The 26,679-nt window shown below is 33.3% G+C and overlaps 3 protein-coding genes across 5 annotated transcripts in view; 2 read left to right on the top strand and 1 right to left on the bottom strand.

Moving 5' to 3' along the window:
* The window catches only part of LOC126667604 (mediator of RNA polymerase II transcription subunit 20a-like), a 69,668-nt gene that overhangs the window by 33,151 nt on the left and 9,838 nt on the right, over positions 1–26,679 (bottom strand). The window lies entirely within an intron of this gene.
* Positions 188–2,956, top strand: LOC126667599 (probable polygalacturonase). Its single transcript, XM_050360605.2, has 6 exons — positions 188–378; positions 1,022–1,339; positions 1,427–1,547; positions 1,646–1,820; positions 1,918–1,988; positions 2,078–2,956. Exons 1-6 carry the CDS (start codon positions 367–369, stop codon positions 2,761–2,763), a joined length of 1,383 nt encoding a protein of 460 aa, XP_050216562.1. The 5' UTR covers positions 188–366; the 3' UTR covers positions 2,764–2,956.
* On the top strand, positions 19,648–26,418 carry LOC126667597 (uncharacterized). Of its 2 annotated transcripts, none has more exons than XM_050360604.2 (14): positions 19,648–19,792; positions 20,551–20,656; positions 21,017–21,160; positions 21,265–21,380; positions 21,740–21,894; positions 22,241–22,329; positions 22,488–23,037; positions 23,539–23,706; positions 24,259–24,392; positions 24,522–24,601; positions 24,847–24,961; positions 25,113–25,187; positions 25,278–25,447; positions 25,972–26,418. In XM_050360604.2, exons 2-13 carry the CDS (start codon positions 20,567–20,569, stop codon positions 25,425–25,427), a joined length of 1,866 nt encoding a protein of 621 aa, XP_050216561.1. In that variant the 5' UTR covers positions 19,648–19,792; positions 20,551–20,566; the 3' UTR covers positions 25,428–25,447; positions 25,972–26,418. The 2 variants fall into 2 exon arrangements, with proteins under 2 accessions (XP_050216561.1, XP_050216560.1); XM_050360603.2 differs by having other exon boundaries at positions 19,648–19,848.

Raw genomic sequence — 26,679 nt, 5'->3', positions numbered from 1 at the left:
TCAATCGGTAAAAATGTAATAGTATAGGGACTGAAATATGCGATATGCCATTTATTTTTATTACTTACCAAACATACATGTTAAATGATAGATATGTAAACCCATATTATTAGTAGTTATTTTTTCTTTGCCCTATAAAAAAAACGAATAAATGTCAATAGTCGCTTGTGTCATTTATATATAATTAATGCTTATTATGCACCAGCTTACAGAAAGCTGAACTCCTCTGTTTTTGTGGTGCTTCTTCTTCTTCTTCTTCTTTGATTTTTTTTTTGTTTTTCACTATTTGCCTTTACTTATTGGTTGCACTTCAGTTTCATCTCTGTTTCTCTTTAGTTTCTCAAAGATTGAAGAGGCTGTTTCTCCATGAAGATGCCAGTAAGTACGTTTTTCTTTTTTTTATATTATAATCTTTCTTTCTATAATAGTTTTGCCAAATCTGGGAATTCCAATTCTATATATGAATATGATTATCTCATGATTTTCATAAGATTTATGATTATTTTTCTGGATTATTTTTAAGTTTCTTATCACTACTCTACTCTGTTTGATTATCAATGGCTATTATACATAATATTTCAGTTCATTTTTACTATTTTTGTGTATGTACTCTGCTATTTTTCCTGTCTGCGATGATGGTTTTTGATGATTTAGTGTGAAAGATAGATTGGTTTGCTCTGTGAGACAGTAAAAAAAAACATTCTTGAGCAGCTTTTAATTTGATTCTTGACCTTTTTAACTTTTCATACCTTGATTTATTCACTTACTGCATTACTTTATTTGCTGTTGGAGTTAACATTTCTGTAAAAAAAATTGCTGATTTGTTGCTGTAAATATTAGTTTCTTTCCTTTTTTGCCTGTTATTTCTGTTTTTAAAGATCAAAAATTTGGTTTTGTGGGTTTTCTTTGGAGAAATTCTTATTATCCGTAGACTGAGTCAATCACGTTTTATAACACGTCGTTAAAATGATGTCAATATTGTATAGTTCTGTGTTAAATGTAATTCAATTTTGTATTTCAGGTAGCATTGCTCTTGCTGCTGGCACTAAGCAATGTAATTGGAGTTTATGGAGAAGAGAGCAATGGACAGTGTAATCATAAACCTAGTTTATCTCCAAGACCACATAGTGTTTCAATTTTAGAGTTTGGTGCAGTTGGAGATGGGAAAACATTGAATACAATCCCTTTTCAAAATGCCATTTTTTATCTCAAGTCTTTTGCTGATAAGGGCGGTGCTCAGCTTTATGTGCCGCCCGGACGGTGGCTTACGGGAAGTTTCAATCTCACCAGTCATCTCACACTCTTTCTTGAAAAGGGTGCTGTCATTCTTGGATCTCAGGTAGTTGGCAAATTTTTTATGCTTTTAGTACAATTTGGTGATGTAATTAGTCCTTGCAATTTGATGAATTGTTTTGATGTTTGGTAGAATCCATCACACTGGGATGTTGTAGATCCCTTACCATCGTACGGTCGAGGGATTGAGCTTCCGGGAGTAAGATATAGAAGTCTAATAAACGGCTATAAGTTGAGCGATGTAGTGATAACAGGTAAGCCCGCCAGCTGATAAATACTTACATGAACTTAGTTCATTGCGTAGAACTGTGAACAATCTATTTATTCCGTGATATGTTTATCGCTGTTGTAGGTGATAATGGAACTATCGACGGGCAGGGTTCTGTTTGGTGGGACTGGTATGAATCTCATTCTTTGAACTACAGCAGGCCTCATCTGGTGGAGTTGATAGAATCTGAGCATATCATTGTTTCAAATCTTACATTCCTGAATGCTCCTGCATATAACATTCATCCAGTGTATTGCAGGTAATAATTTGATCAAATTGCATATCTTGCAAATTCTGTTTATTTGATTCTTACTTCAACTTATTTGTATGTGTGTGATTTGATGACTCTGGTGCAGAAAGGTTCTCGTTCAAAATATGTCACTCTCTGCTCCTTCAGAATCACCCTACACAATCGGCATAGTCCCAGGTCGGTTTTTTCGAATCATCATTCCATAAATTGCATAATCTGCATTTAATTTTCATCACTTGAATATATATTTCATTATGCAATTTCAGATTCTTCAAATAATGTGTGTATAGAAGACAGCATTATCAGAATGGGTTACGACGCGATATCCCTCAAAAGTGGGTGGGATGAATATGGAATTGCATATAATAGAGCTACAAAAGATGTACACATACGAAGGGTCCACCTTCAATCATATTCAGGCTCTTGTATATCGTTTGGTAGCGAAATGTCCGGTGGCATTTCTGATGTGCTTGTGGAGCAGGTCCACCTATTCAACTCATCAAGTGGGATTGAATTTAGAACCACCAAAGGTCGAGGTGGTTATATTAAACGAATCCTTACATCAAATCTTGATTTGGAAAACATAAACTCAGCATTCGGTGCAATCGGTGATCGCGGGTTACATCCTGACGACAAATTCGATCCTCAAGCTCTTCCGATTATTGATCAAATCACAATACAAAATGTGACTGGTGTAAACATTACTACTGCAGGAAACTTCACAGGAATTGAAAATTCTCCATTCACCTCTATATGTCTCTTCAACGTCTCGTTATTAACCGATTCTGAATCGAATTCGTGGGTATGTTCGAACGTTATCGGCTTTTCAGAATCCGTTTTTCCTGAACCGTGCCCTGAACTCATTAGTCCGTATTCAAATTCTTCTTCTGCTTGCTACTCCCCCTCCCTCCTCCGCCTGAATTCGGACGGCAAATCTACCGCAAGCTTATGATTCTTCTACAGTTTATTACATGTCACTAGAGTAGATCAGATTCTTTCCAATAAGACAAATGTCTAGAGTATTTGTTCCTTGGTTTTTTCTTTGGTTTAAATCTGCAGATTATTTGTACAGCTTCCATTACTTCATTCATGTGTAAGAAAATTTTTGCTAGTGATTTCAAGATTAGATTTGGGTTTGATTTAAATTTCTTTTGCTATTGTTTATAATAAAATTTTGGTTCTGTACAGTTCCATTACAAGACCTTGATAAGAGTGTTAGTATTTTAATACGAATCAGCAATTTTATTGTGCAGTGGGATTGGATCTATTTGTCAGGGACTAAACTGAAACAAAGTTTATGACAATAAAAAAGACACAATGAATGAAATTTTGACTTATGTTTATTCTTGGAATGCACTGTACTTTTTGCCAGGTTGCTGGATTCCAGGCTGGAATTAAAAAGAAAAAAAGGGGGTTTTTCGGCTATTTTTAACTTATGCCTTGTGTTTGGGACAGGAGAGAAAAGCTTGAATAAGTAAGTTAATGGGGAAAAAGTCAAATTAGAGAAGAATTAAGGGGTTTTATTTTATTATACAAAATAGTATTTGGTGCTCACAGCGGCTGAGGTTGGAGTTATTCTGTGTATGAAAATGGGGGACCTCCACTTGCACATGTTGTCGTTTTCATGTTTAGCCTACAAAACGCAACAATTCCATGTGTATCAAATGCTATTATTGCCATTTTTTGTCACTTCTTTGACCTAATACTTATAGCATCTCCAACTAAATTATTTTATTTAAAAAGATTATTACAAATTCAAGAATGTAATAGAATCTTCATTAGATTTTAAAAAAATAGTGATAAATTGAAATACAATAATTTTTTATTATATAACTATCAAGAACAACTATTTTCTCTTCAACTTCTCAAAAGAAAACAATAATATTTTCTCTTCATGCTCTTTATCTCATTAATACTAATATTTTATTTTTAAAAATGAATTGGTTATTTATTTTTTATATAATTTTTTTTAACCTAATACAACCTTATTTGATGTTTATAAAATAAATGAAAATAAAGAGTTGGGAATTAAAAAAAATAGATTTAAAGAATTTTCATTTTTTATAAATATAATACTATTTTATTTCATAAAACATAATCTTTATTTTAAGAAATAGCATTAAAAATGTCTTACACGTTTGCGAGCGAAGCAATAAGATGCATGCCCTAAATTTTAGTGATGACTACACTGTTGTTGATTAAAATTTAAAATTATGTATTAATAGCATGAATTAGAGCATCTCCAACAAACTCTTTAAAAGAGTTTTATTCTTTATTTTGGAGAGTTTAACATTAAAATAGAAGTCCAATAAACTCTTTATAATACAAATTTTAAATAGAGAGTCAGTTTGACTCTCTACATGTGGAGAGCCAAATTCACTCTCTATTTCTTATCTCTTTAACATAATTTCAAATTCAAAACACAGAGATTATATTTTTATTGTTTAAAAAATGTTTTTTTATTTATTTTTTCACCATAAAATATATGAAAAAGAAAATTATAACAAAAATAAATAAATACAGTAACTGAATAAATTAATTTTTATTAAAAAAATATAGCAAAATGTTATATTTTAAAGAGTTCATTGGATTAAAATTTATAATTCTACTCTTTATTTAAAAGATGCTCTTTATTTTCAAAAATATGTTTTACAATAGAGATTACCATTGGAGATGCTCTTAGCACGAGGGTAGTGAATTGTGATTTGGATAATAATATGTCACAATTTATGTATGATTTTTAAGATTTATTAGTTGTTTGATCTATTATAATTATTCATATATGTCAATTGATTTTAAAGTTCATAATAATGCAATCATACAGTTGCATGTATGTTTTGTTTCGGTTCAATTTGATTTAATAAAATTTTAAACTAACTCAAAATTTAAGAGATGAGATCAAAATCAAATTGCGCCACATATTTGTATATTTTTTTTTTGTTTGATTAACCAATATTTTCTATACATTTAATTTAATTTGATTTTGTTTATTAACCAATATTTTCTATACATTTAATTTAATTTGATTTTGTTTGATTAATATAGATCTAATTAATTATATATTTTTTTTGTCAAAAATTAATTATACATTGATAATTAATTTAATGTGTATATATAAATCTTTCATTCTTCAAGACTCCGTAATATGAAAGCCCAGATCATTGTAAAAATTGATGAAATCAACGGAAATCGATAACAAACCAGCTTGAAACATCACAAAATTTGAACGAACCCAGAAACATAACCACAAAACGGGATTCATCAAGAATCAGAACATGTGATCGCCCATAACTATAAGATCTTGATATAATAAAAAAACAACAACAACAACAATATAAACCACACAACACATCAAAAAACTTCACTCCGCAATGGATAAATTTATTCAAAAGCTGAAAAAACGCAATAAACTATAACCAATCGAGGAAGAGATGGTGAAAATTCAGTCAAAACCAGATATTACTGTTTTCCACCTTTACTGGTGGAGAAAGCGGACCAAAACAAAACTTTCTCTCTCCAACCTAGAGAGAAGGGAGAGCTTCGCCTCTTATTTGATCGGTTTAGTTATTAAGAGTAAAAATCAAATCAAAATCAAAAGCCATTTTAATTTTGGTTTAGTTTGGTTCAAGTTAATGAATTTATTTGGGTTTTTCAGTCGTATCCTCTATTGTGGACTTTTTTTATATCCATATTAATTTGATTATCATGAATATTGTATATTGATTAAAAAAATAATGTATATGTAAATTGATTTAATATATTTATCATCTTGAATATATTGATATAAACCTCTCTTTTTTTCTTTACAAAAGAGGAGGGAAAAACCTATAACAAAGATGAACTATTGATATAAACCTCTAATTACAAGTTAGTTTGAGCCTATATATATATCGGTTTGATTTAATTAACTTAGTCAAGCGAATCTAGTTATCTTATTAATTATAATGTGATTATATGATATACAACGGCAACAAAGTAAGATTTTAAACATAAATCATATATATTAGAAATATCATCGATTAGTAGGTATGTGATAGGAGTAAAATACTCCTATCTTTAGGATGTCTTTTCGTATGCTTTTATATGCGTTCACCTCGTTTTTTAATGAAATTGTATACCTTATAGAAGGGGTTTATGTTTCAGGGAATCAAGAGCATTACGGAGAGTTTTGAGGCCGGAATAGTGGAAAATGAGCGGAAGCGGAAGTCAAGTGCGAAAGGAGCTAAAGCCGGAAGCAAGCGAAGCAACTTCCCTCTTTTAGAGAGGTGTCTCGAATCGAGACACCCCACTTATTTGTGTGTCTCGATTCGAGACACTACAGGATGAGAAGCAGATTTTCCTGCTTGATGTGTCTCGAATCGAGACACATCCATAAGTTGTGTGTCTCGATTCGAGACAAGAAAGAAAGAGGGGATTTCAATTTTTGGACATTTTTTTATTGGGCCAAACATTCAAGATTGGGTTGTACTTTATTCCTTGTTTTGGGTAGTACTATTTAAAGACACCTTATTTTCCTTTTTAGGGTTATGCACTAGATTTAGATTGGTAGCCCCCATTTTCCTTTTACTATTCTCAGCTTTTTGAATTACACTTGTTTTTAGTGATATTTTGTTATGGATTGAAGATTATTACTATTAATAGAAGATTATTGGTTCCTTATTATTGTTCTTCATTATCTCTTTTATGCTTGGATCTTCAATTATTGCAAGGTAATTAATCTCAAAACTATGTTTACTCCTAATGCTTACTTATTAGTTATTACTATGATGTTTGTGATTAGTAGCTAAATCCTTAGTTTAGGGGTTGTTGATGAAGTTTGGTTGTGATTAGTTGACTAGGGTTTGATTTGGGTATTAGGATTTGTAGTGATTTGTACGCTTAATGCTTAGGATAGATTGATCTCCTAATCCTAAGTTAAAAGGGTCATTAATTAGGCGAGAGTCATTTAATAACCCGAAATTAGCAAATCATTTAATTAGGGTTTAATCACGCGAGAGCGGTTTAGGACTTAATCGGTTATAGGTTAGCTTCGCGATTGGATTCAATTGATATAATCGAAATCTAATTACGCGAGAGCGATTTAGATTTCGGTGTATTAATTAAATTACAATTAGCTCTAATAGGGGACTCGAGAGAGCGGATTAGGCATTTTAGAAAACTTGACCCGAACCAAATACCAAATCAACCTCGGTTAGCTAGAACGTTTCAAATCAAATTAACAACCTCTAAACGTCTTTTATCTATTGTTTTATCCCGTTTATTATTTAATTGCTTTAGATTTTAATTGCTTCAATGTTAATTTCACTAGTTTTAAATTCCGTAACCATTACTATAATTCCAATTGATCGTTGCCTTCCGAATTGATTTTTAAAATACGCGTTCGCTCACTTTAAACCTCTTGTCTTCGTGGGATCGATTCCGTATTTCCGGATTATTACAAGTTAGTAATCTTTTTGCTAACAGTATGACTATTTAATTATAAATGAGTTAGAATGTAATAGTCTACGTGCATATGAATGTGTTTACATTCAACTATAACCTAATAAATAGTACCAGTAAATATGTGATTGAACCATCACAATATAAACTCTTTATATTTGTGTTAGTTTAGCAATATGAAATTATTTTAACAATATTTAAATAGTAAATTTAAGGTTAAACCGATTTTAGTAGTGAATTGTCAATATTAATTAAAAATATATATAAATTTCTAAATATATAAGTAAAATCGATTTTAATTGAATTTACTGTCTCCAATAGTTAATTACAATAACTATTACTTGTGTTTTCAAATTAAGTGATGATATTACTAAACGTTACCCCGATGTTTATGTTGATTTTAGAAGCTCCGGTATTGTATATTAATTAAATATATGAAGTCTATATAAAATTTGATTTAATGTAGTTATCATATTAATATGTAAATACAAATCTATAGTTAAATGTTTTATTAAGCTTAAATGTCTATGTCGGTTTGATTTAATTAAGTTAGTCAAGTAAAAATAGAGAATATAAATTTAAATCAAGTTTAGGGTTTGAAATAAATTCATAAATATTTAAGTGAAATCATTTTATTATAATTAGACTTGTAAATGATCTGAACTGTTTATGATCGATTCAATGTTAAACTCAACGAACTTGACTCAAGTTTTTCCACAACCTAAAATTTGATATTTATTTAATATTTATTCGAGATTAATGGCGGACCTATAAATTGAATATAAAATGGGTAAGATTGTATTAAAACTTTATAAAATAGGAAAATTGATATAAAGTGCTATACATTTTAAGGCGGAAAAATTATATTATTAAATTCTAAATTAGTGTTTTTCTTCTTCAAATAAACAAAATAATAAGATGGAAAACAGCCCACCATAGAACTCTCCCTAGGTCTGCCCCTATTCGAGATTGAGCTTAATTTAAATTAAAGAGCAACTCACACACGAACTCGATTAATAACTCGTAAAATTCGTTTGTATACGAGCTTAATTATGTGTTTGAAAGTTATTTTGCATTTAAATTAAATATTAATTATTATTTTAGATGAAGTTATCTATTTTTAATAAAATTATTGAATTTGTTTTTGCATTCTATAGCCCACTATGTTTTCCGTTTCTTGGAAGTATACGTGGTATATGAGATTGAGCTATGAGTTAGTAAATTTAAAACGATATACTTAAATCACTATAAATACAAAAATTCATAATTTAATATGCAGTTAATCCTAAATAGATAAAAGAAGTTCTCGTTGAGTTAGCATGCAATTGTCATTCCATTTTGCTATATATGCTTCAAATAGCCGAAAACCGAATGCCTAGTTAAGAAAGATTAAAATGTGAGATACTTTTAAATAATATGTTTAAATCACCGCAAACACTAAAATTAAATTTATAAAGTAATCTATATCTATATCTATATTATATATAAAAGCACGGATGGGGGTGGCAGGCAAATTTACTGAATAATTTTTTCTGTTTATTACTAAATAAATGTTTTATAATCATTAACTAATTAGTTATTTAATTAATCACTATTATAATTAAATTCCTAATTAGAATAGGTAGCTAAATTATCTTCAATTTAGTTTTTAGTATGTAAAAAATAACTAAATTGTCTCCAAATTAGTAGGAATATGTCACGACCCAAATTATTGAGCCGAGACCGGCGCTAGGGAATGGGAGTGGTAGCTCCAAAACCCGTAGCAAGCCTAAAACCGTTATTAATTTTTTCGCGAATTAAAACATATTATTATATATAAAACGTTTTCAGACATCTTCTTTAAATAATATAATTCAAATATCGAAATATTGTATTCCTTTCCTGAAAACGTTTGCAGCACAATTCCTTAGAAACCAGGGTCTTACCGAGCGATATCTCATATCCAGCACCGCCCTGTTTCTGATCACAAACATAACCAATTCCTCTCAAGGCAATTGGTACTCAATTCAAACGGATAAAACATCATCTTTATAAATGACTTATTTATAAAATTATGTCAGAGTTTACTTTTCAAATACCGTTTGAAATCGAATCACAAACTTTATACTGACACCTATTGACTACTGCAGCTCTATAAAACTCATACTTTGTGTGAGCCAAAAGGGATGCTGACACAAAGGAGATGATCTGTCTGATCCGACTTCCACTACCTGCAAACATCAAAGTGAGGAGTCAGTATTTGGGAAATACTGAGTGAGTTTGCATTTACTAACAGTATTACATTAAAGACACAGCATCGCATTTTAAGAAAACGATATTATAAAACATATAACATGTATTTGATCCGTGTGAAACTAATATCCTAGCATGCGACACATCTCTCAAACAATCATATATCATTCAACCCAATCGTAAATATCAATTGCGAGTCCAACTCGCTGGTGGCCCAGCCACTAGATACGGGGACTTCCAGGCTACACCGTAGCCGAGTTCACTCTGCGTATCTAAATCATATACCCAATCGTAAGTTTCGTATTCATCAACAGCTCCCAGCTGTGTCAGGTCATTTCTCAATGCAAACATACTAGACTGACTCGATACTGGTGATCACACAGCCTATTGACACCCAATAGGTAGCTAGTTTCTTCGGATCGCATACTAGTTCTCGTATATATAAATTAAGTAAACATATAACATTTCAATCAATTATATGTAATGCGATGCGTATAAACAGTATATATATCTATATAAAATAACTTTAATATATAATACACGAAAGTAAAGTGCAACTCACAGTGACCGCTATCCCAAAATTGCATTATAATAATCCCATAACGTAAGCTCCATGCGTCGTTCTCGTAGCTATTCCCGCTCGTTGGCCTGGTAGCTCGTCAGTACGTCATTCACCTATTCACGTTACCGAATTCTTGATTTATAAACGTAAACTGAATACTAAAGTCCTAAGTTATAAACTTAGGTTCTTTATATACTTCGAAACTCTAGTCGAACACGTTACGTTCGATACCCAAATTTCCCGTTTTCGAAGTTTGTAATCCATTTTCAACATCCGACATATTCGAATTCGGGAGGCTAGGTCAAAACGAGTCAAGATACTCAAACAGGTGCGATAGCCTGCAGTGCGAGCGCACAAAAGGGTCCCGTGCGTTCGCACTGACGGTCTGGTGTGCGTCCGCACACCAGCAGGTGTGCGTTCGCACACATAGGTGTGCGTTCGCACACCATGTGTGCGTCCGCACACTACGGTGTGCGTTCGCACACCCACGGCAGCTCCCGGAAAATCCATTTTCCGGGCGCTTCGTCGCTCGCCGGCACTCCCGACATGCTCCCACTTCATTATAACACAAATTCCAATCCAATTCATACCAAAAACGACTATAGAAACGCGATTACGATTCGTTTAATTCGTTAAAACGAAATAACCCTAATTTCCAATTCTCACAATAAAAACGTCAAGCTTACCTCGGTTTGAAGCTTAACGATGAAAGAGAATCGAATTCTGAACGAATCGATATAAAGAACTCGCGATTTGGGCAAGAAATGGCGAAACGGCGGCGGAACGTATCGATCGCCATTTTCCTTTCTTCTGTTCTTCATCGCCTCCTGATCCTTTTCCCTTTCCTTATTCTTAAGGTAATCTATCATATATATCTTGGCTAATTGACAACTTTGATCCTTCATTTCTTTAACTTAAACCATTTCTCTTTTAAACTTTCTAATTTAACCAAACGGTTAAATTATTCTTTTAATTCGATTACTTACGTATTATTTATATCCAAATAAATAATACTAATCCATAATTATTATTTCCCGTCAATAATCTTTTAATTACTATTCTCGAGATTTATTTGGCTAATTTACGTTTTGGCCCTTGAACTTTCCAAAAGTTACGATTTAGCCCAAAACGTATCCACGTCCAAATTTTAAAAGGTCTCCGATTGACCCGAAACTTTTACCACATATACTATAAAACACTTCGCGGACCTTGGCGAAATAATTTCCATTTTAAGTCATAGTGGCTAAATTACCACTTTAGTCCTTGTACCTCATTTCGAGCTTTTCTTGACATTTTTCTTTTCTAATTTCAATTCCAACTTTAGAACTGAAATATAATGTTAAGTCTTTGCTATAATCTCTTTCAAAACCGATCTACTAAAACTTATTTATCTTTTTTTTTTTTATCGGAAGACTTTCCGTTATCGTCACTCTGGCGACTCAAAACTGGACACGTGGTCCAATTAAATACTTAAATATTTTGGGGTATTACATTCTTCCCCCCTTATAAAAATTCGTCCTCGAATTTTCTTATTCTTTTCTTACTTTAATCCCATCTGCATCTAGAATTCTTATTCATAATAGGAATACTGTGTTCGTCTTACTGACACTTGTCGGTGCATGAAATCATCATTTCAATTTCTGTACTTCTTACACTTTAACGTCAGTTATCACTGACAACCTTATCTTTGATCTTTTCTTCTTTATTCTATAACACAATCCTTGTGTTCGTCCTTTATCTAACATTCATTGCTATAAACTTTTATAATTGTAAATGAACTTTCAGCTTCTTACTGATGTCCAATAATAGTGCGTCTTAATGACGTCTTATTATCAAAGATGATAATCTTTGTCACTAGGCTTCCTCGTTTAGATGATCCGTTAATCTTCTCTATTTGGTCGTTGTCACGACTTGATCTTGTTTTCCGATATCGTCTAATCTTATCATCATTCCTTGTTGAGTGATATGGACACTCAAACAACTCGTGTTTCATTACTTACGTAGTCTTTCTTGTATGGCTATTGCCGTCGTCTGATTATTATCTATAGTAGCGCTAGGAGCTTATTCCACTTTCTGTTATCTCCTTTTATCTCGTTACTTCATTTCTCGTATGCAGATTCTTTCGCTATCATCACTAATCATGGTTATCCATGAGGTGAATCCTCAGGACGTATCCTTATGAGGTCTTCACTTTTCTTGTAAAACTTACTTAACCTTCTTCTTGCATCTAGATATGTCGCATACCTTTTTATTCATCATCCTTTCTCATTTCACCTACGCCTTTCTTTTCTCCGTCGTTTTCTTGACATTGTTCGTCTTTTGACTTTCAAAGAAGCTTTTAGCATCTATTGTCATAAACTAACTCTTTCTTATCTATATCTTCTTTCAAATTTTCAATCTTAGTTTGGATCTTAACTTCCAAATCCTTTCTCTTTATTATCACATAGCGTTAAGCTTACTCCTCATTACCATCTATGCTCTTTCCACTTCACTTGTTATTCTTACTTTTATTCATATCGTAGATGTACTTCTTGGAAATTTTCCTTTGACTTCTTGTCCTTAGTCAACCAATAGGATTCATAGTCTAAATGCTATGATCCTTTGGTGTTCTTCTTGCGTTTTTTATTTATGCTATTATCGGGTTTCTTCATTATCTTTCCTTGCATTCTATACTTTCCCCTTCAGCGTATCTTGCACCTCATGTACTGCTTGCGTTTAATATTCACAACATCAATCATTAATAGAGAGTTGTGCCCTTCTTCATCTGAATTCCTCGATGTAATGTGCTCTCAGTCATATACGTATCGTCTTATCATATTTGTACTGTCATCATGGCCATCTGTAAAGCCGATCCTATGCTGATATCGTCCTTATCATGTCTCGCATATCTAACATTTCTTATTTCAGTACTCTGAACGTCGATCAATATTGTACTATTGTACCTTTACTGACATCTTAACTGTAAGTGGATTCGATCATATGTCTTTGCCCTCTTTATCTTTCTTTATCTCTATATGTCTGCGACTATATAGAGTTCTATTCCTCTGATCTCCTTGTCAATTCTCCATATGACTTCTTTCTTTTTCTTTTCCTCGATCACTCTTATCGAGTCCCTTGCGTCATACGCAGGTTGTTCGTACTTTCCTTAACTCTAATTACCTTGACTGGTTTCTTCTTATCCATAATCTACTTTTACATCCTTATACTTTATCATACACGTTGCATACCTTTGGCATACTTTACTTTCATCTCCTATATCGATCACATTATACACTTTACTCTTTATTTGATTTAACTTGAAGTTCAAGGTTTAGCATTTCACAAGTATTCATTGCTTTTGTATCTTTCACAGTCTACTATTTTATTTCATAATCGATACCTTGAAGTGGAAGTTTCAACTCTTAATCCACTGATTGCAGTTCTTGTTATTTAACTCTTGATCTTTCTTATTATATACTTCACTTATTCATTTTCGTCATATCCTCTGATCTAAGTATCTTGATCTTTCACGATCATCTTGATTGACAATACTGTTTATCCTTTATCCGTTCGTTGTATACGAGCATCTTACTTTACCTTTCTAGTGGATCTAGCATACCGCTTGATCCATCAAACTCCTTCAGTCTTATATTATGTATACCATTATCAATCTCTATAGGTGTTCCTTTCTTCACGTTGATACTATCTTTATATCCATCGTCTTATCATTGGCACACCATTCCTTATATCAGTTGCTTTTACGGCTAACTAATTTATAATGACGTTGGGTACTGCGGCACTCCCGATGCCTGTACATTCCCACTTTATCGTGTTAGGTTCCCGTTGACCTTCATCACATTTCTGGCCTTTGCAGGCCAATTGGACTAGGTTGCATTCACCTTTGTCACCTCGATCTTCTTCTCGCGTCTTGTATACTTTGTGTGCAACAGCACGCGTTCGCGCGGTTCTTTATTCATAGTATAGCGATTATATAAAGGAATACTGACAAATTCCTTAAATATAACACTTACCAATCATCACAATTAATCGCTGTCCACGTACGTTGGACTTTAGGAATATCTCCTCCCTTTTTACCTTCTATGATACGTCTCTTATTGCTAGTCTTCTGAGTGTTCTGACTCATCATAGACTAGCCAATTGCCAAAACATATACTCGCGTTGTATATGTTAAACGCATATTACTATCGTAGCTATAAGCATTTATGTTGACCGGATTCAAGAAAATCAGTGTCCCCTAGATTTTCTTGATTACGTATCGCATCTTAAGTCTTGCGAGCATTCCGCTCACATGGACTTAATCAAACATTATCAGTATCAAATCACATCATACATGTTCTATACATTATTAATCGAACACATATATTATTCTAACTGTGTACTAGCCTGTTTAGTCAAGGCTAAGTTTATTAACTAGAGACACAAATCCTATGTTCTCACAATTATACGTAATCATTCGTCTCATAGCCTAGATCACAGCTTGCTCGCGAGCACTCTACTTCGTTTACAGAGTTCTGGTCTAGGTATACTTACATTAAAAACAAAACTCTTTGAAAACTCTTTCAAATAAAACGACTTATTTAAAAATTTCATTTAAATCTTAGCAAAATTGTGCACTAGGGTGATGACGTCTCTCATCCCCAAAGAGTTGCCACATCTCACCTCTTCGTCTGAACATAATGCATATGATGCATGTTCTATTAATGCATGAATTGATGTATGTAGTGATGCATTTCTATCAATGTCGTGGCAATTATCAATGGCTATTACGGGTCTAGGCACAATTATGCTTTTAGAATCGTTAAACAAATAACTTTTAAAAGTTATAAACTTCTAGTTTTGTAAGTTCTCTAGACCTTTAAACTCTGCTTCTGGAAAGTTCCTCAACTTCTTTAACTTTGTAGTCTTTCTTCTCACTCTTTCTGAAATTTCGATCGATCGAATCCAATAACATCTCTCCTGTTATCTGATGCTAAATACCCATATCAAATCACATTCACATCAATTATATTCTATTCATAGGAGGCAATACCTCTCCTAGAAACTTCCTTTCAAAAAGCATATTATTCTTAATCTCTTTTGTCTGACATCGATAGCAAAGCCAACCGATGTACCCTATTTGCCTGACATCGATAGCGAAGCCAACCGATGTATCCTATACGTCTGACATCGATAGCAAAGCCAACCGATGTACCGGATATGTCTAACATCGATAGCAAAGCCAACCGATGTATCCGATTCAATTCATACAAATTAATCTCATGTCATGCAAGCACACCTTATCAAAAAACGATATTATACGTATATTTATCTCGTATATACGTGTCACGAAAATCAACCAAACATTTCACAAATTAATCTATTATACTTATCACAAAACACTTAACGTAAACGACTGGGATCAGACAAATCTCAACTCTATAGCTGCAGTAGTTCCTAGATTAATTAACCGACAAACAAATCATAGCAGAGGTAACTGGACCCACTGCTCTGATACCACAATTGTCACGACCCAAATTATTGAGCCGAGACCGGCGCTAGGGAATGGGAGTGGTAGCTCCAAAACCCGTAGCAAGCCTAAAACCGTTATTAATTTTTTCGCGAATTAAAACATATTATTATATATAAAACGTTTTCAGACATCTTCTTTAAATAATATAATTCAAATATCGAAATATTGTATTCCTTTCCTGAAAACGTTTGCAGCACGATTCCTTAGAAACCAGGGTCTTACCGAGCGATATCTCATATCCAGCACCGCCCTGTTTCTGATCACAAACATAACCAATTCCTCTCAAGGCAATTGGTACTCAATTCAAACGGATAAAACATCATCTTTATAAATGACTTATTTATAAAATTATGTCAGAGTTTACTTTTCAAATACCGTTTGAAATCGAATCACAAACTTTATACTGACACCTATTGACTACTGCAGCTCTATAAAACTCATACTTTGTGTGAGCCAAAAGGGCTGCTGACACAAAGGAGATGATCTGTCTGATCCGACTTCCACTACCTGCAAACATCAAAGTGAGGAGTCAGTATTTGGGAAATACTGAGTGAGTTTGCATTTACTAACAGTATTACATTAAAGACACAGCATCGCATTTTAAGAAAACGATATTATAAAACATATAACATGTATTTGATCCGTGTGAAACTAATATCCTAGCATGCGACACATCTCTCAAACAATCATATATCATTCAACCCAATCGTAAATATCAATTGCGAGTCCAACTCGCTGGTGGCCCAGCCACTAGATACGGGGACTTCCAGGCTACACCGTAGCCGAGTTCACTCTGCGTATCTAAATCATATACCCAATCGTAAGTTTCGTATTCATCAACAGCTCCCAGCTGTGTCAGGTCATTTCTCAATGCAAACATACTAGACTGACTCGATACTGGTGATCACACAGCCTATTGACACCCAATAGGTAGCTAGTTTCTTCGGATCACATACTAGTTCTCGTATATATAAATTAAGTAAACATATAACATTTCAATCAATTATATGTAATGCGATGCGTATAAACAGTATATATATCTATATAAAATAACTTTAATATATAATACACGAAAGTAAAGTGCAACTCACAGTGACCGCTATCCCAAAATTGCATTATAATAATCCCATAACGTAAGCTCCATGCGTCGTTCTCGTAGCTATTCCCGCTCGTTGGCCTGGTAGCTCGTCGGTACGTCATTCACCTATTCACGTTACCGAATTCTTGATTTATAAACGTAAACTGAATACTAAAGTCCTAAGTTATAAACTTAGGTTCTTTATATACTTCGAAACTCTAGTCGAACACGTTACGTTCGATACCCAAATTTCCCGTTTTCGAAGTTTGTAATCCATTTTCAACATCCGACATATTCGAATTCGGGAGGCTAGGTCAAAACGAGTCAAGATACTCAAACAGGTGCGATAGCCTGCAGTGCGAGCGCACAAAAGGGTCCCGTGCGTTCGCACTGACGGTCTGGTGTGCGTCCGCACACCAGCAGGTGTGCGTTCGCACACATAGGTGTGCGTTCGCACACCATGTGTGCGTCCGCACACTACGGTGTGCGTTCGCACACCCACGGCAGCTCTCGGAAAATCCATTTTCCGGGCGCTTCGTCGCTCGCCGGCACTCCCGACATGCTCCCACTTCATTATAACACAAATTCCAATCCAATTCATACCAAAAACGACTATAGAAACGCGATTACGATTCGTTTAATTCGTTAAAACGAAATAACCCTAATTTCCAATTCTCACAATAAAAACGTCAAGCTTACCTCGGTTTGAAGCTTAACGATGAAAGAGAATCGAATTCTGAACGAATCGATATAAAGAACTCGCGATTTGGGCAAGAAATGGCGAAACGGCGGCGGAACGTATCGATCGCCATTTTCCTTTCTTCTGTTCTTCATCGCCTCCTGATCCTTTTCCCTTTCCTTATTCTTAAGGTAATCTATCATATATATCTTGGCTAATTGACAACTTTGATCCTTCATTTCTTTAACTTAAACCATTTCTCTTTTAAACTTTCTAATTTAACCAAACGGTTAAATTATTCTTTTAATTCGATTACTTACGTATTATTTATATCCAAATAAATAATACTAATCCATAATTATTATTTCCCGTCAATAATCTTTTAATTACTATTCTCGAGATTTATTTGGCTAATTTACGTTTTGGCCCTTGAACTTTCCAAAAGTTACGATTTAGCCCAAAACGTATCCACGTCCAAATTTTAAAAGGTCTCCGATTGACCCGAAACTTTTACCACATATACTATAAAACACTTCGCGGACCTTGGCGAAATAATTTCCATTTTAAGTCATAGTGGCTAAATTACCACTTTAGTCCCTGTACCTCATTTCGAGCTTTTCTTGACATTTTTCTTTTCTAATTTCAATTCCAACTTTAGAACTGAAATATAATGTTAAGTCTTTGCTATAATCTCTTTCAAAACCGATCTACTAAAACTTATTTATCTTTTTTTTTTTTATCGGAAGACTTTCCGTTATCGTCACTCTGGCGACTCAAAACTGGACACGTGGTCCAATTAAATACTTAAATATTTTGGGGTATTACAGAATACCCATCTTTTAGTTTGATTGAACTACAAAATTAAAATACTGTATTTGGTCAATATATTATTATTTAAATTTCAGTCTTATTATTTTTAAAGATATTGTTAATAAAATAAAATTAATTATTTAATTATGGTTATTATAAAACCAAAAAAAAAATAAATTCAGTATGAAAAAAAATTAATAACCGAATATATTATATTTACTTTTACAATTTTTTTTAATTAATTTAATATTAATTATAAATTAATAATTGATATAATTATAATAAATTTACTAATATGTATATTGACGAGTTACGTTATGAGCCACATATATCACGTAATGTGAATACACAAACTCTTGATTAAGTCAAGTTTACAAATGAAGCAAATTCTCTCCTATTTTATCTCTTCTTTTACGTTTTGATAACATAGAATTATACAAACAAACAAATTTCTTATTCAAACTTTTACTGCTTTAACTATTTCATCTCAAATTGGATATAAGTAAATCAGATAATGATGCTAGAATAACTCTGGAACATAAAAACTCTTGATTATCTATAGTTATATATAATTAATTAATATTTTTCTTAGAGAATATAATTAATTAATATAGAATATAATATTTACAAACTCTATCATATCATTTATTTTGTGTTAGGTCCATAACTTTTGTCTATTTTTTGGCTTTATATTCGTTGCATATAATAATTAATATATATTTTATAAATTATAATATTAATATGAACTCTTTGAATTAGATATACAACCACCTACCGAAATCATAATTAGATTAGAAATTCCATTATATCAGAAATTCTCTCTAATCAAAACTCTTAAAACTCTAAAAAAAATTAAAAAAATTATTCAATTTCTTATGAATAGCTATTTTATATCCTTACGCTACATAAATCAAACTTACATATTTTTGTGGTTATTAATTCATCATAAAGTTAAATACATATGGCTACGAGGGACCAAATGAACAAAAAAAAAGGATGAGCATTAAATAAACAAAAAACTTTTTTTAATTACACTTTCAATATAATAATTTATCCCTTATCCCTTAAAAATATATAAAAACTTTATTAGTTTAAACTATTATTAATTAAAAAATATACAATTATTGACATGTTACATTACGAGCCACGTGCGTAGCACGTAAAACAATACTAGTGTTATTAAAAGTCCAACTTAAGTAGCAATTTGTCACTTCAATTTGTAAGCAATAATCAATTACTAAATAAATTAATTTTATAAGCAAAACAGTCATAAAATTGGAGATTATAATAAATTAACTGAATTTTGCAAATTAACTTACACGTTGAGTGAATAAATTTTCAATTGAAAAGACAATTAACTTACAAATTGAATAGATAAATTGTAGAAATAAAATTAATTAAGAATAATAATTAATTTTATGATCGATTAGCCCACAAATTTAATTAATGTGCTAATTATTTATTAATTACAAATTGAGGGAGTAAATTGCTTACTTCCTAAAAGTTAAAAGTCCCATTTGATTTTTTTACTTCGCCGTTTCTCTAACCCACACAATACACTCAAAACACAAAACAAAATTAGCATCCTCTTCCTCTGCTCACTCTGCCGCCGCTTCCGCCACCGGTCATTCCACCGCTTCGCTTCCAGTTCCTCCGCCACTGCTAGTGCCGTGTGCGTCCTTTCCGCTTCCTCTTCCTTCCACTTTCATAGTTTTTTTCCTTCTCTTGGTAATTTCTCATGTTTATTTTCTTATTTAATCTGGTAATCTGGGATTGTGTTTCTCCTTTATTTATTTATTTATTTTATTATCTAAAATGACGAATTTAACAGGTTCTTGCAAATTTAGATGTTGTTCATATTTTGCTCATTTAGTTTCTTAACGAGCTCGAGCTCAGTTCGTTGCTTGTTCATTTAGGTGCTAAACGAGCCGAGTTCGAGCTCGGTTCGTATATCAGTTGTTTAGATGCTAAGCTAGCCGAGTTCGAGGTCGAGCTCGGTTTGTACGTCCTTCATTTAGGTGCCAAATGAGCCTAGCTCAAGCCCGAACATGATTATTACAAATTATAAATGAACTTAGCTCGAGCTCAATATCCATAGCTCGAACCCTGCTCGAGCTGAGCATGGACACTCAGTGTATGTAAGGAGCTGAACATAAACATGAACACTTACTGTATGTAAGGATCTATATAGACACCTCGAAGCGCTGCTCGGCTCAATTACAGCCCTTAGTCTGTTTACATTTCTCTTCTTCTTTATCTTACTAATTTTGTTAATAGACTTTTCAGTGTGTTTGTGTTCTTCTGATGCTTATTTGATTTGTCTGCTATTGAAACTTAGAAAACTGTTTCCTGCCTAGTCTTGGTCAAGCATAAAATGTAAATTATGAGCATGAACTCAATCTGTATTTTGTTATTTACTTTCATTTTCAGGCTATATATAAAGATAATGGCATCGTCAAATATTGGAGACATTTTAACAGCATTTAGTCCTGCTTTAGACTATCTCGCAATCAGTTCAGGAGACGGTCGCATAAAGGTATTTAAAACTCTCATTTTGAATTCCTAAAAAAAAAAAAAAACTCTCATTTTGAATAATGGACTTATCAACTACCTGTTTTTTTAGGTTATACACAAATTTAGTTCAATTGAATTCTATTTAGCCAATTATCATGTTTCCATTGATTATATTTGCTCAAGAGCAGTTTCTTCAACTGAACAAAACTATGCAGAAATGAAATGATGACATAAGTAAGAATTAAGTTTAATTATACTTTTGCAAAGGGTTTATCCCAAACAATGTCATAGTCAATCTACCTCCAATTTATATTTCTGTATTATGATGTAAACATTCTTTACTTAACCTTGTAATTTACTCGTTATGCTTTCCTTTTCTCAGATTTGGGACACTATTAAAGGACAGGTGCAAACTGAGTTTGCAGATATAGCATCGTCAAACAATGACCATTTCTATATTAGACCTGAGAGAGGTCACCTTTCACTTGATTATACATGTATGAAATGGTTGTCCTTGGATAGAAAGGTAATTTTTTATGCAAAAAATGGCCTTCGTTTTTCTCATCTTGCATTGTGTTGTCTAATTGCTGCTAATTTTAACTTTTTTCTTGAAATGACGATTACTTGAAGAGGAAAAGGAAGCTAGGAAGTTCAATACTGGTTTTAGGAACAGGAAGTGGTGATGTTTTAGCACTAGATGTCTCTGCTGGTCAATTGAAGTGGATGGTTTCTGATTCTCATCCTGGGTTAGTTCTTCCCTACATAGTTACTTTTTATGTTTTAAATTGTTGTGAACAGAGAAAAGGTTGTAGGTGCAGTTAAGTTTACTTGCGACACCCATAGAATTTCCCTTTGCTTGTTGCCATTATTGTTTCTTTGTTCTGCTATGTAGAGTTTAAGACCAGTTTTGGTTCAGTTATTATATGCTTAAATTTGGGTGTTCCAGTTTTATTATTTGAATAAGATATTAGAGCTTAATAGTGTATTAATTTTAGCTATAAGAAACTTCAGTCTCACTATAATGAAATTCAAACTTTCAGTTCTGTGTATGTTTTAGTGTTGCTATGTGATTTAGATGCTCAATCTGGTTTTTCTTAATGTGCAGGGGTGTTAGTGCTATTTCATTTTCTGAAAGTGACTCATGCATTTACACTGCGGGTGCTGATGGAATGTGTTGCAAAATTGATCCACTAACAGGAAACATGTTGGGGAAGTTTAAAGCTTCCACAAAGGCTATATCTTCTATATCTGTTTCACTCGGTATTATTCTTCACAGCATTTGTGGTATTCTGGTGTTATGATTATGCAAAGCGTGAGAACTGTTTGATTCTCTAATTTATTTATCCTTCTGTCCTTGTCTTTCTTCTTTGCTTTAATCATCTTACAAGAGGCAGAAAATGGAGTTCTGTGATTTGGTGCTCGAGGAGATTTTGATGACAAAAAATAACCCTACATGCTTAGTTTGAAAATTGTTTGACATTTTTCTATTTTGCCTTTGATATTTGATGAAAGTTGATTTTCAACCGAGTGGCTCCAGGGTACTTTGTGAAAATGTCACCTTTATTGTTTTCTGATGCTGTCCCTTGGTGTTGTTCATGCACATTAGATGGGAAAAGCATAGCAACTGCAGGGGCTCAGTTGAAGATTTTCAATTGTTCTGATCACAAAAAGATACAGAAATTTTCTGGTCATCCAGTGAGTGCTAACTTGATCTTTGTGGTTCTTTTATAACACCTATTTTGCTTTCCTTTTTACTTTTTTTGATGCAGTTCTGCATTAGATTGTACTTGCACATATTCTACTCCTTGTTAGCTTACTTTTAATTAATAGATAATATCTCTCCTGATTTATAGGGAGCTGTTCGTGCCATGATCTTCACTGAAGATGGCAAGTATATTATCTCGTCTGCTGTTGGTGAAAGATATGTTGCATTATGGAGAACTGATGGTGGCAAAAAGAAGTCCGCGAGCTGTGTCCTTGCAATGGAGCACCCTGCTGTATTTCTTGATAGCAAGTGCATCCAAAATGAGGAAGTCGATGATTTAGGGCTCTGTGTCTTGGCAATTTCTGTAACTGGTGTTTGTTATACATGGTATGGAAAAAGCATAGAGGAGTTACAAAATGCAAAACCTACAAAAATTGCACTATCTAGCGATGATCATTTTTCCAGAAATCGAAAGGGTGGAATACCAATGATATTTGCTGCAAAAGTACAAGGCATTTCCAAACCTACGGCTACAGATGTGTTTATTGCCTATGGCATGCTGGTGAAACCTTTGTTTCAGAAAATAGTAGTGCATTCTGGCATGGACTTGAAGTTGGATATTTCTCAAGATGGAGTTCTTCTACCTATGAACCGGTCTAGAATTAAATCTAAGAAAGGGATAGATGTACGAAACAAAGGTAACTTTTAATAATAAATAATTTTTATGTTATGATAGTTTGCGGAGTCTATGTTCATGGGCACCCTCTGATCTTCCTATTCACACCAATTGAACAACCAATGTCTTCTCCAACACTGTATTAAGACCAATTTTCATGTCTCTTAATACTCTTGTTAGTATTCAAAATCATGATAACATTTGATCATGTTCTTCAAAGATTCTTCGTCCTTGTGATGAAACTATATCCTCCTTTCAATGTTCTTTAATGCTCCGATGTTTATTCCAATACCTAAGCATCTTCGATCTCTGGGTTTTTCTTATTACAGTACAGTGAGGATATGTTTGGTGTGTGATTGACCCTCCACAATTATATCTTCAGTGTTCTCCTAATATTTCTCTTCGTGATATGATTTTATTTAAGAAGGGATGTCGCTCTCTTCCAATGAATGCGATTTTTATGTGATTTGGAGACTGTAAAGATCATACTGTTTGCTAATTACTTTTTTTACTGAATCAACAGTGACTGCACTAGACCGTGCAAATGTGGAGGATGCCTCACTTCCTATGCCAAAAGTTTCAGATTTTCACGTGCAAAGGATGAGCGATAAAACTGTTAGCATCGAGACTGATGATGTCATGGCAGATTTGATGGATGCAAGTAGCCAACCTGAGTCTATGGAGGACAAAGGTACTTCTTTTCATTTATTACCCACCTATGTCGAGCCATTTTTTCCGTTTTGCTGAAAATTCCGCTCTGCGATTTCTTTGCTTATGCAATTTGTTGTTAGATTAATTTTTTTCATCAAGTACTTCTCCTTATCTTTTGGAGATTCTAACTTGTGCTTAATTATATTAAATTCAATGGATTTGTTGGTCTTTTATTTGTAATTCCTATCAATTTATACTGTGCGCAAATATTTTGATTCTGTCGATCATATACGCTTATTTATATGAGATGATATGGATATAGTCATATAGCCCGTCTTCTGAAGACATATACAAGGGAACCCCTGTTTACACTAGAGGGAATAAGTTGCATTTGGTTTTCAGTATTAGAAATTTTCATGACTGGACATCTGTATAAGTTGTGTAACATGATGAAGTTAGTTAAGTAACTTAGTATTGTCATGTTTCCCCGGCTGACAGAAGTTATTTGAAAAGTTGTGCTTGAGATACTCTTTTGTAACTGTTGTTTAACTTCTTGAGATTTCTATTTACGTAAGTATTCTGGTCTCTGTAGATGGCCATTTACAAATTGATTCTGCTACAACTTCTATGGAGAAGCAGTTGAGATTATTAAAAATACTTGGCAGTAATGACGATAGTACAATCCTTAGCAGTATTGATCTTGAAAGTAATATTCCACAAAAGAAGGTTTGTTCTTCACCGACTGGAGAGTTTCTTGTTATTTTAGTTTCACTCTTGCAATTAGCCGCCTCCCTTTTTTTTTTTTGATCCACTCGTATGCTACATTTGTATTATTTTCTGTTTAATCTTTATTAGATGAGGGCAGCTGTTTTGTCGATGGAACCTAGCAACGCATCCAAGTTACTGGAAGCGTTGGTGACCAAATGGCAATCCAGGTTTTACATTCACTCTTCTATGATTGTGTCGCCTAGCGTCTTATTTTTTACATTTTTTTTGGCCACGGAGCTCTAAATTTGTGATTTTTGTTTTATATTAATTATTTCATCTTGCTGGCTACCATGTAATGGGAGCTAATACTTCAGCACAGCTGGTTGTCTTATGTTTTGTTTCATATGAATTATTAGCTGGTCTTGAATATGCTAATATTGGTTGAAATTGAAAATCTGGCTACTTCAAACAGGTCTTGTAGTGGAAAGTATGTTCTTCCATGGATCTATTCTATATTGGTCAATCACGGCCACCATATTATGGCCCAGGACAGATCAGAAACCCAGATGCTTAATTCTTTATTTAAGGTAAATTGACGTGAAACCGATAATTATATAAAACAGTTGCTTTTTACATGGTTTTTTTACTGCATCATAATTATGAACTTGACATGGTCTTGGGTTGTTCAGCTACACTTTTCCTTTCCTGACATTATAAAATTGATTATTTCTTTTTTAGCTCACCAAATCTAGGGGGGTGGCTATTCAATCTTTATTGCAATTATCAGGCCGTTTGCAGATTGTAACTGCACAGGTTAATAACTTCTCAACGTTGCTTTAGTTGTTTTGACGTTGCTCTATTCATATTTGTTTGTTCATTTCTCTGTTTTCCCCTGCTGGGCAGATCGACAAAGCTGCCCTAAATAAAACTCATGTTCTGGTGCATGATCACCAAATGGATGATAGTGAAGATGACGATGAAGACAATGTTGAAGAGCATCTTTATAGAGAAGATGACGATGAGTCCCAACTAAGTAGCGATGATAATAACTAGAAGGAAAATCTCTGTACCAGGTTTACATTTTCCTCAGACCAGTATATGATTACATGTATCATCTGATATCTAATCTTTTGCAATTAGGAGTAAAATATCGCACGATGATAGTGTTTTAAAGTTCTATCCTACATGTATTGTTTTGATAAAGATTTGGGAATTTGAAGAGTGTTGTTCCTCATACTCATGGTAGGTGATGTTCAATAACTTCTCGTTATAGGAGTCGGAAACTGTATATTTGAATTGAGGGGATCTGTAATTTTGCGTCTGGATGGGTCCAGCTTAAGGTAAAAATGAAGGATATAGTTGATTTCAGCCATATTAAGGTGCGGCGTCCACATTATAAATATTTGTTTCTGGATGGGGATTGTAAATTGCTTTAGTAAGATATACTAAGTTAATAACTCTCTGTAGAATTCCTAGTTAATTATTGGTAGGGTACATACTGTTATTGTTTTCTTGTAGCATGCATTCTGTCAGTTGTTTCAGAAATTATAATATGCTTTTATTAGTTGGACTTATTGGTTTATTTATGCTTTCGCAGATTGATAGATCAGTTTCCTAGCGGAATATTATTCGGGGAAGCTTCAATTTTTTCATTAACCCGTCCACAGATTCTGGGATATATAACCGAGAGCTTTTATCCTCCCTACGGTGCATCAATACTGTTCTCCTTTCCATGCTTATTTTCACTTGCTCATCCCTTTCGTTATGAATTTAAACTATAGTTATCAGTGGGTTGGCTTCTTTATTTTAAATTTATGTGTTGCCTATAGTTTTTATACAAGTGCAAGAATATGGGATATAGACTATAGTCATCTTAACCTGGAAATGGCAAGAAATTTTGTCCGTCTAGAGCCTTTATTCCGGTGTCGCGTTTAATAGTGTACTGATAAGTAACCCTTTAGCTTTTGGTCTCCAATGTCATTATGTGATAACGGTAGCGATTCTCAATTTTACAAGTACCATATTTGTTACAGTATTTCGGAAATTGACGGCCTTCTGTAATTCTGTGACATTGTACTATTGGTACAATTACACAGCATCCTAATGCTAAGTAATTTGTCCAATGAGCATTGAGTTTTTGTTTTAATTATATAACAGTGAAAAACTTGAATACTTTGGTTACTAGACACTCGTTTAGGGGCGTGCATTCGGTTCTAACCAAACTGAACTAAAGTTCTAAAGAATTATTATTTTTCAAACCGAACCGAACTGGTCGGTTTGGTCAATTTTTTTTGTTCGATTTACA

The sequence above is a fragment of the Mercurialis annua genome, linkage group LG2 (genome assembly GCF_937616625.2).
Source record: "Mercurialis annua linkage group LG2, ddMerAnnu1.2, whole genome shotgun sequence".
NCBI classification, from domain to species: Eukaryota; Viridiplantae; Streptophyta; class Magnoliopsida; order Malpighiales; family Euphorbiaceae; genus Mercurialis; species Mercurialis annua.
Note: the sequence above shows the minus strand (reverse complement) of the source record. Positions and strands in the feature narration are given on the sequence as shown.

Coding starts and splice junctions, on each gene's coding strand:
- LOC126667599 (XM_050360605.2), top strand. Junction 1,548..1,645: donor GAGCGATGTAGTGATAACAG/GTAAGCCCGCCA, acceptor TCGCTGTTGTAG/GTGATAATGGAACTATCGAC. Junction 1,989..2,077: donor CACAATCGGCATAGTCCCAG/GTCGGTTTTTTC, acceptor ATGCAATTTCAG/ATTCTTCAAATAATGTGTGT.
- LOC126667597 (XM_050360604.2), top strand. CDS start 20,567: ATGGCATCGTCAAATATTGGAGACATTTTAACAGCATTTAGTCCTGCT. Junction 21,161..21,264: donor GGTTGTCCTTGGATAGAAAG/GTAATTTTTTAT, acceptor GATTACTTGAAG/AGGAAAAGGAAGCTAGGAAG. Junction 21,381..21,739: donor GTTTCTGATTCTCATCCTGG/GTTAGTTCTTCC, acceptor CTTAATGTGCAG/GGGTGTTAGTGCTATTTCAT.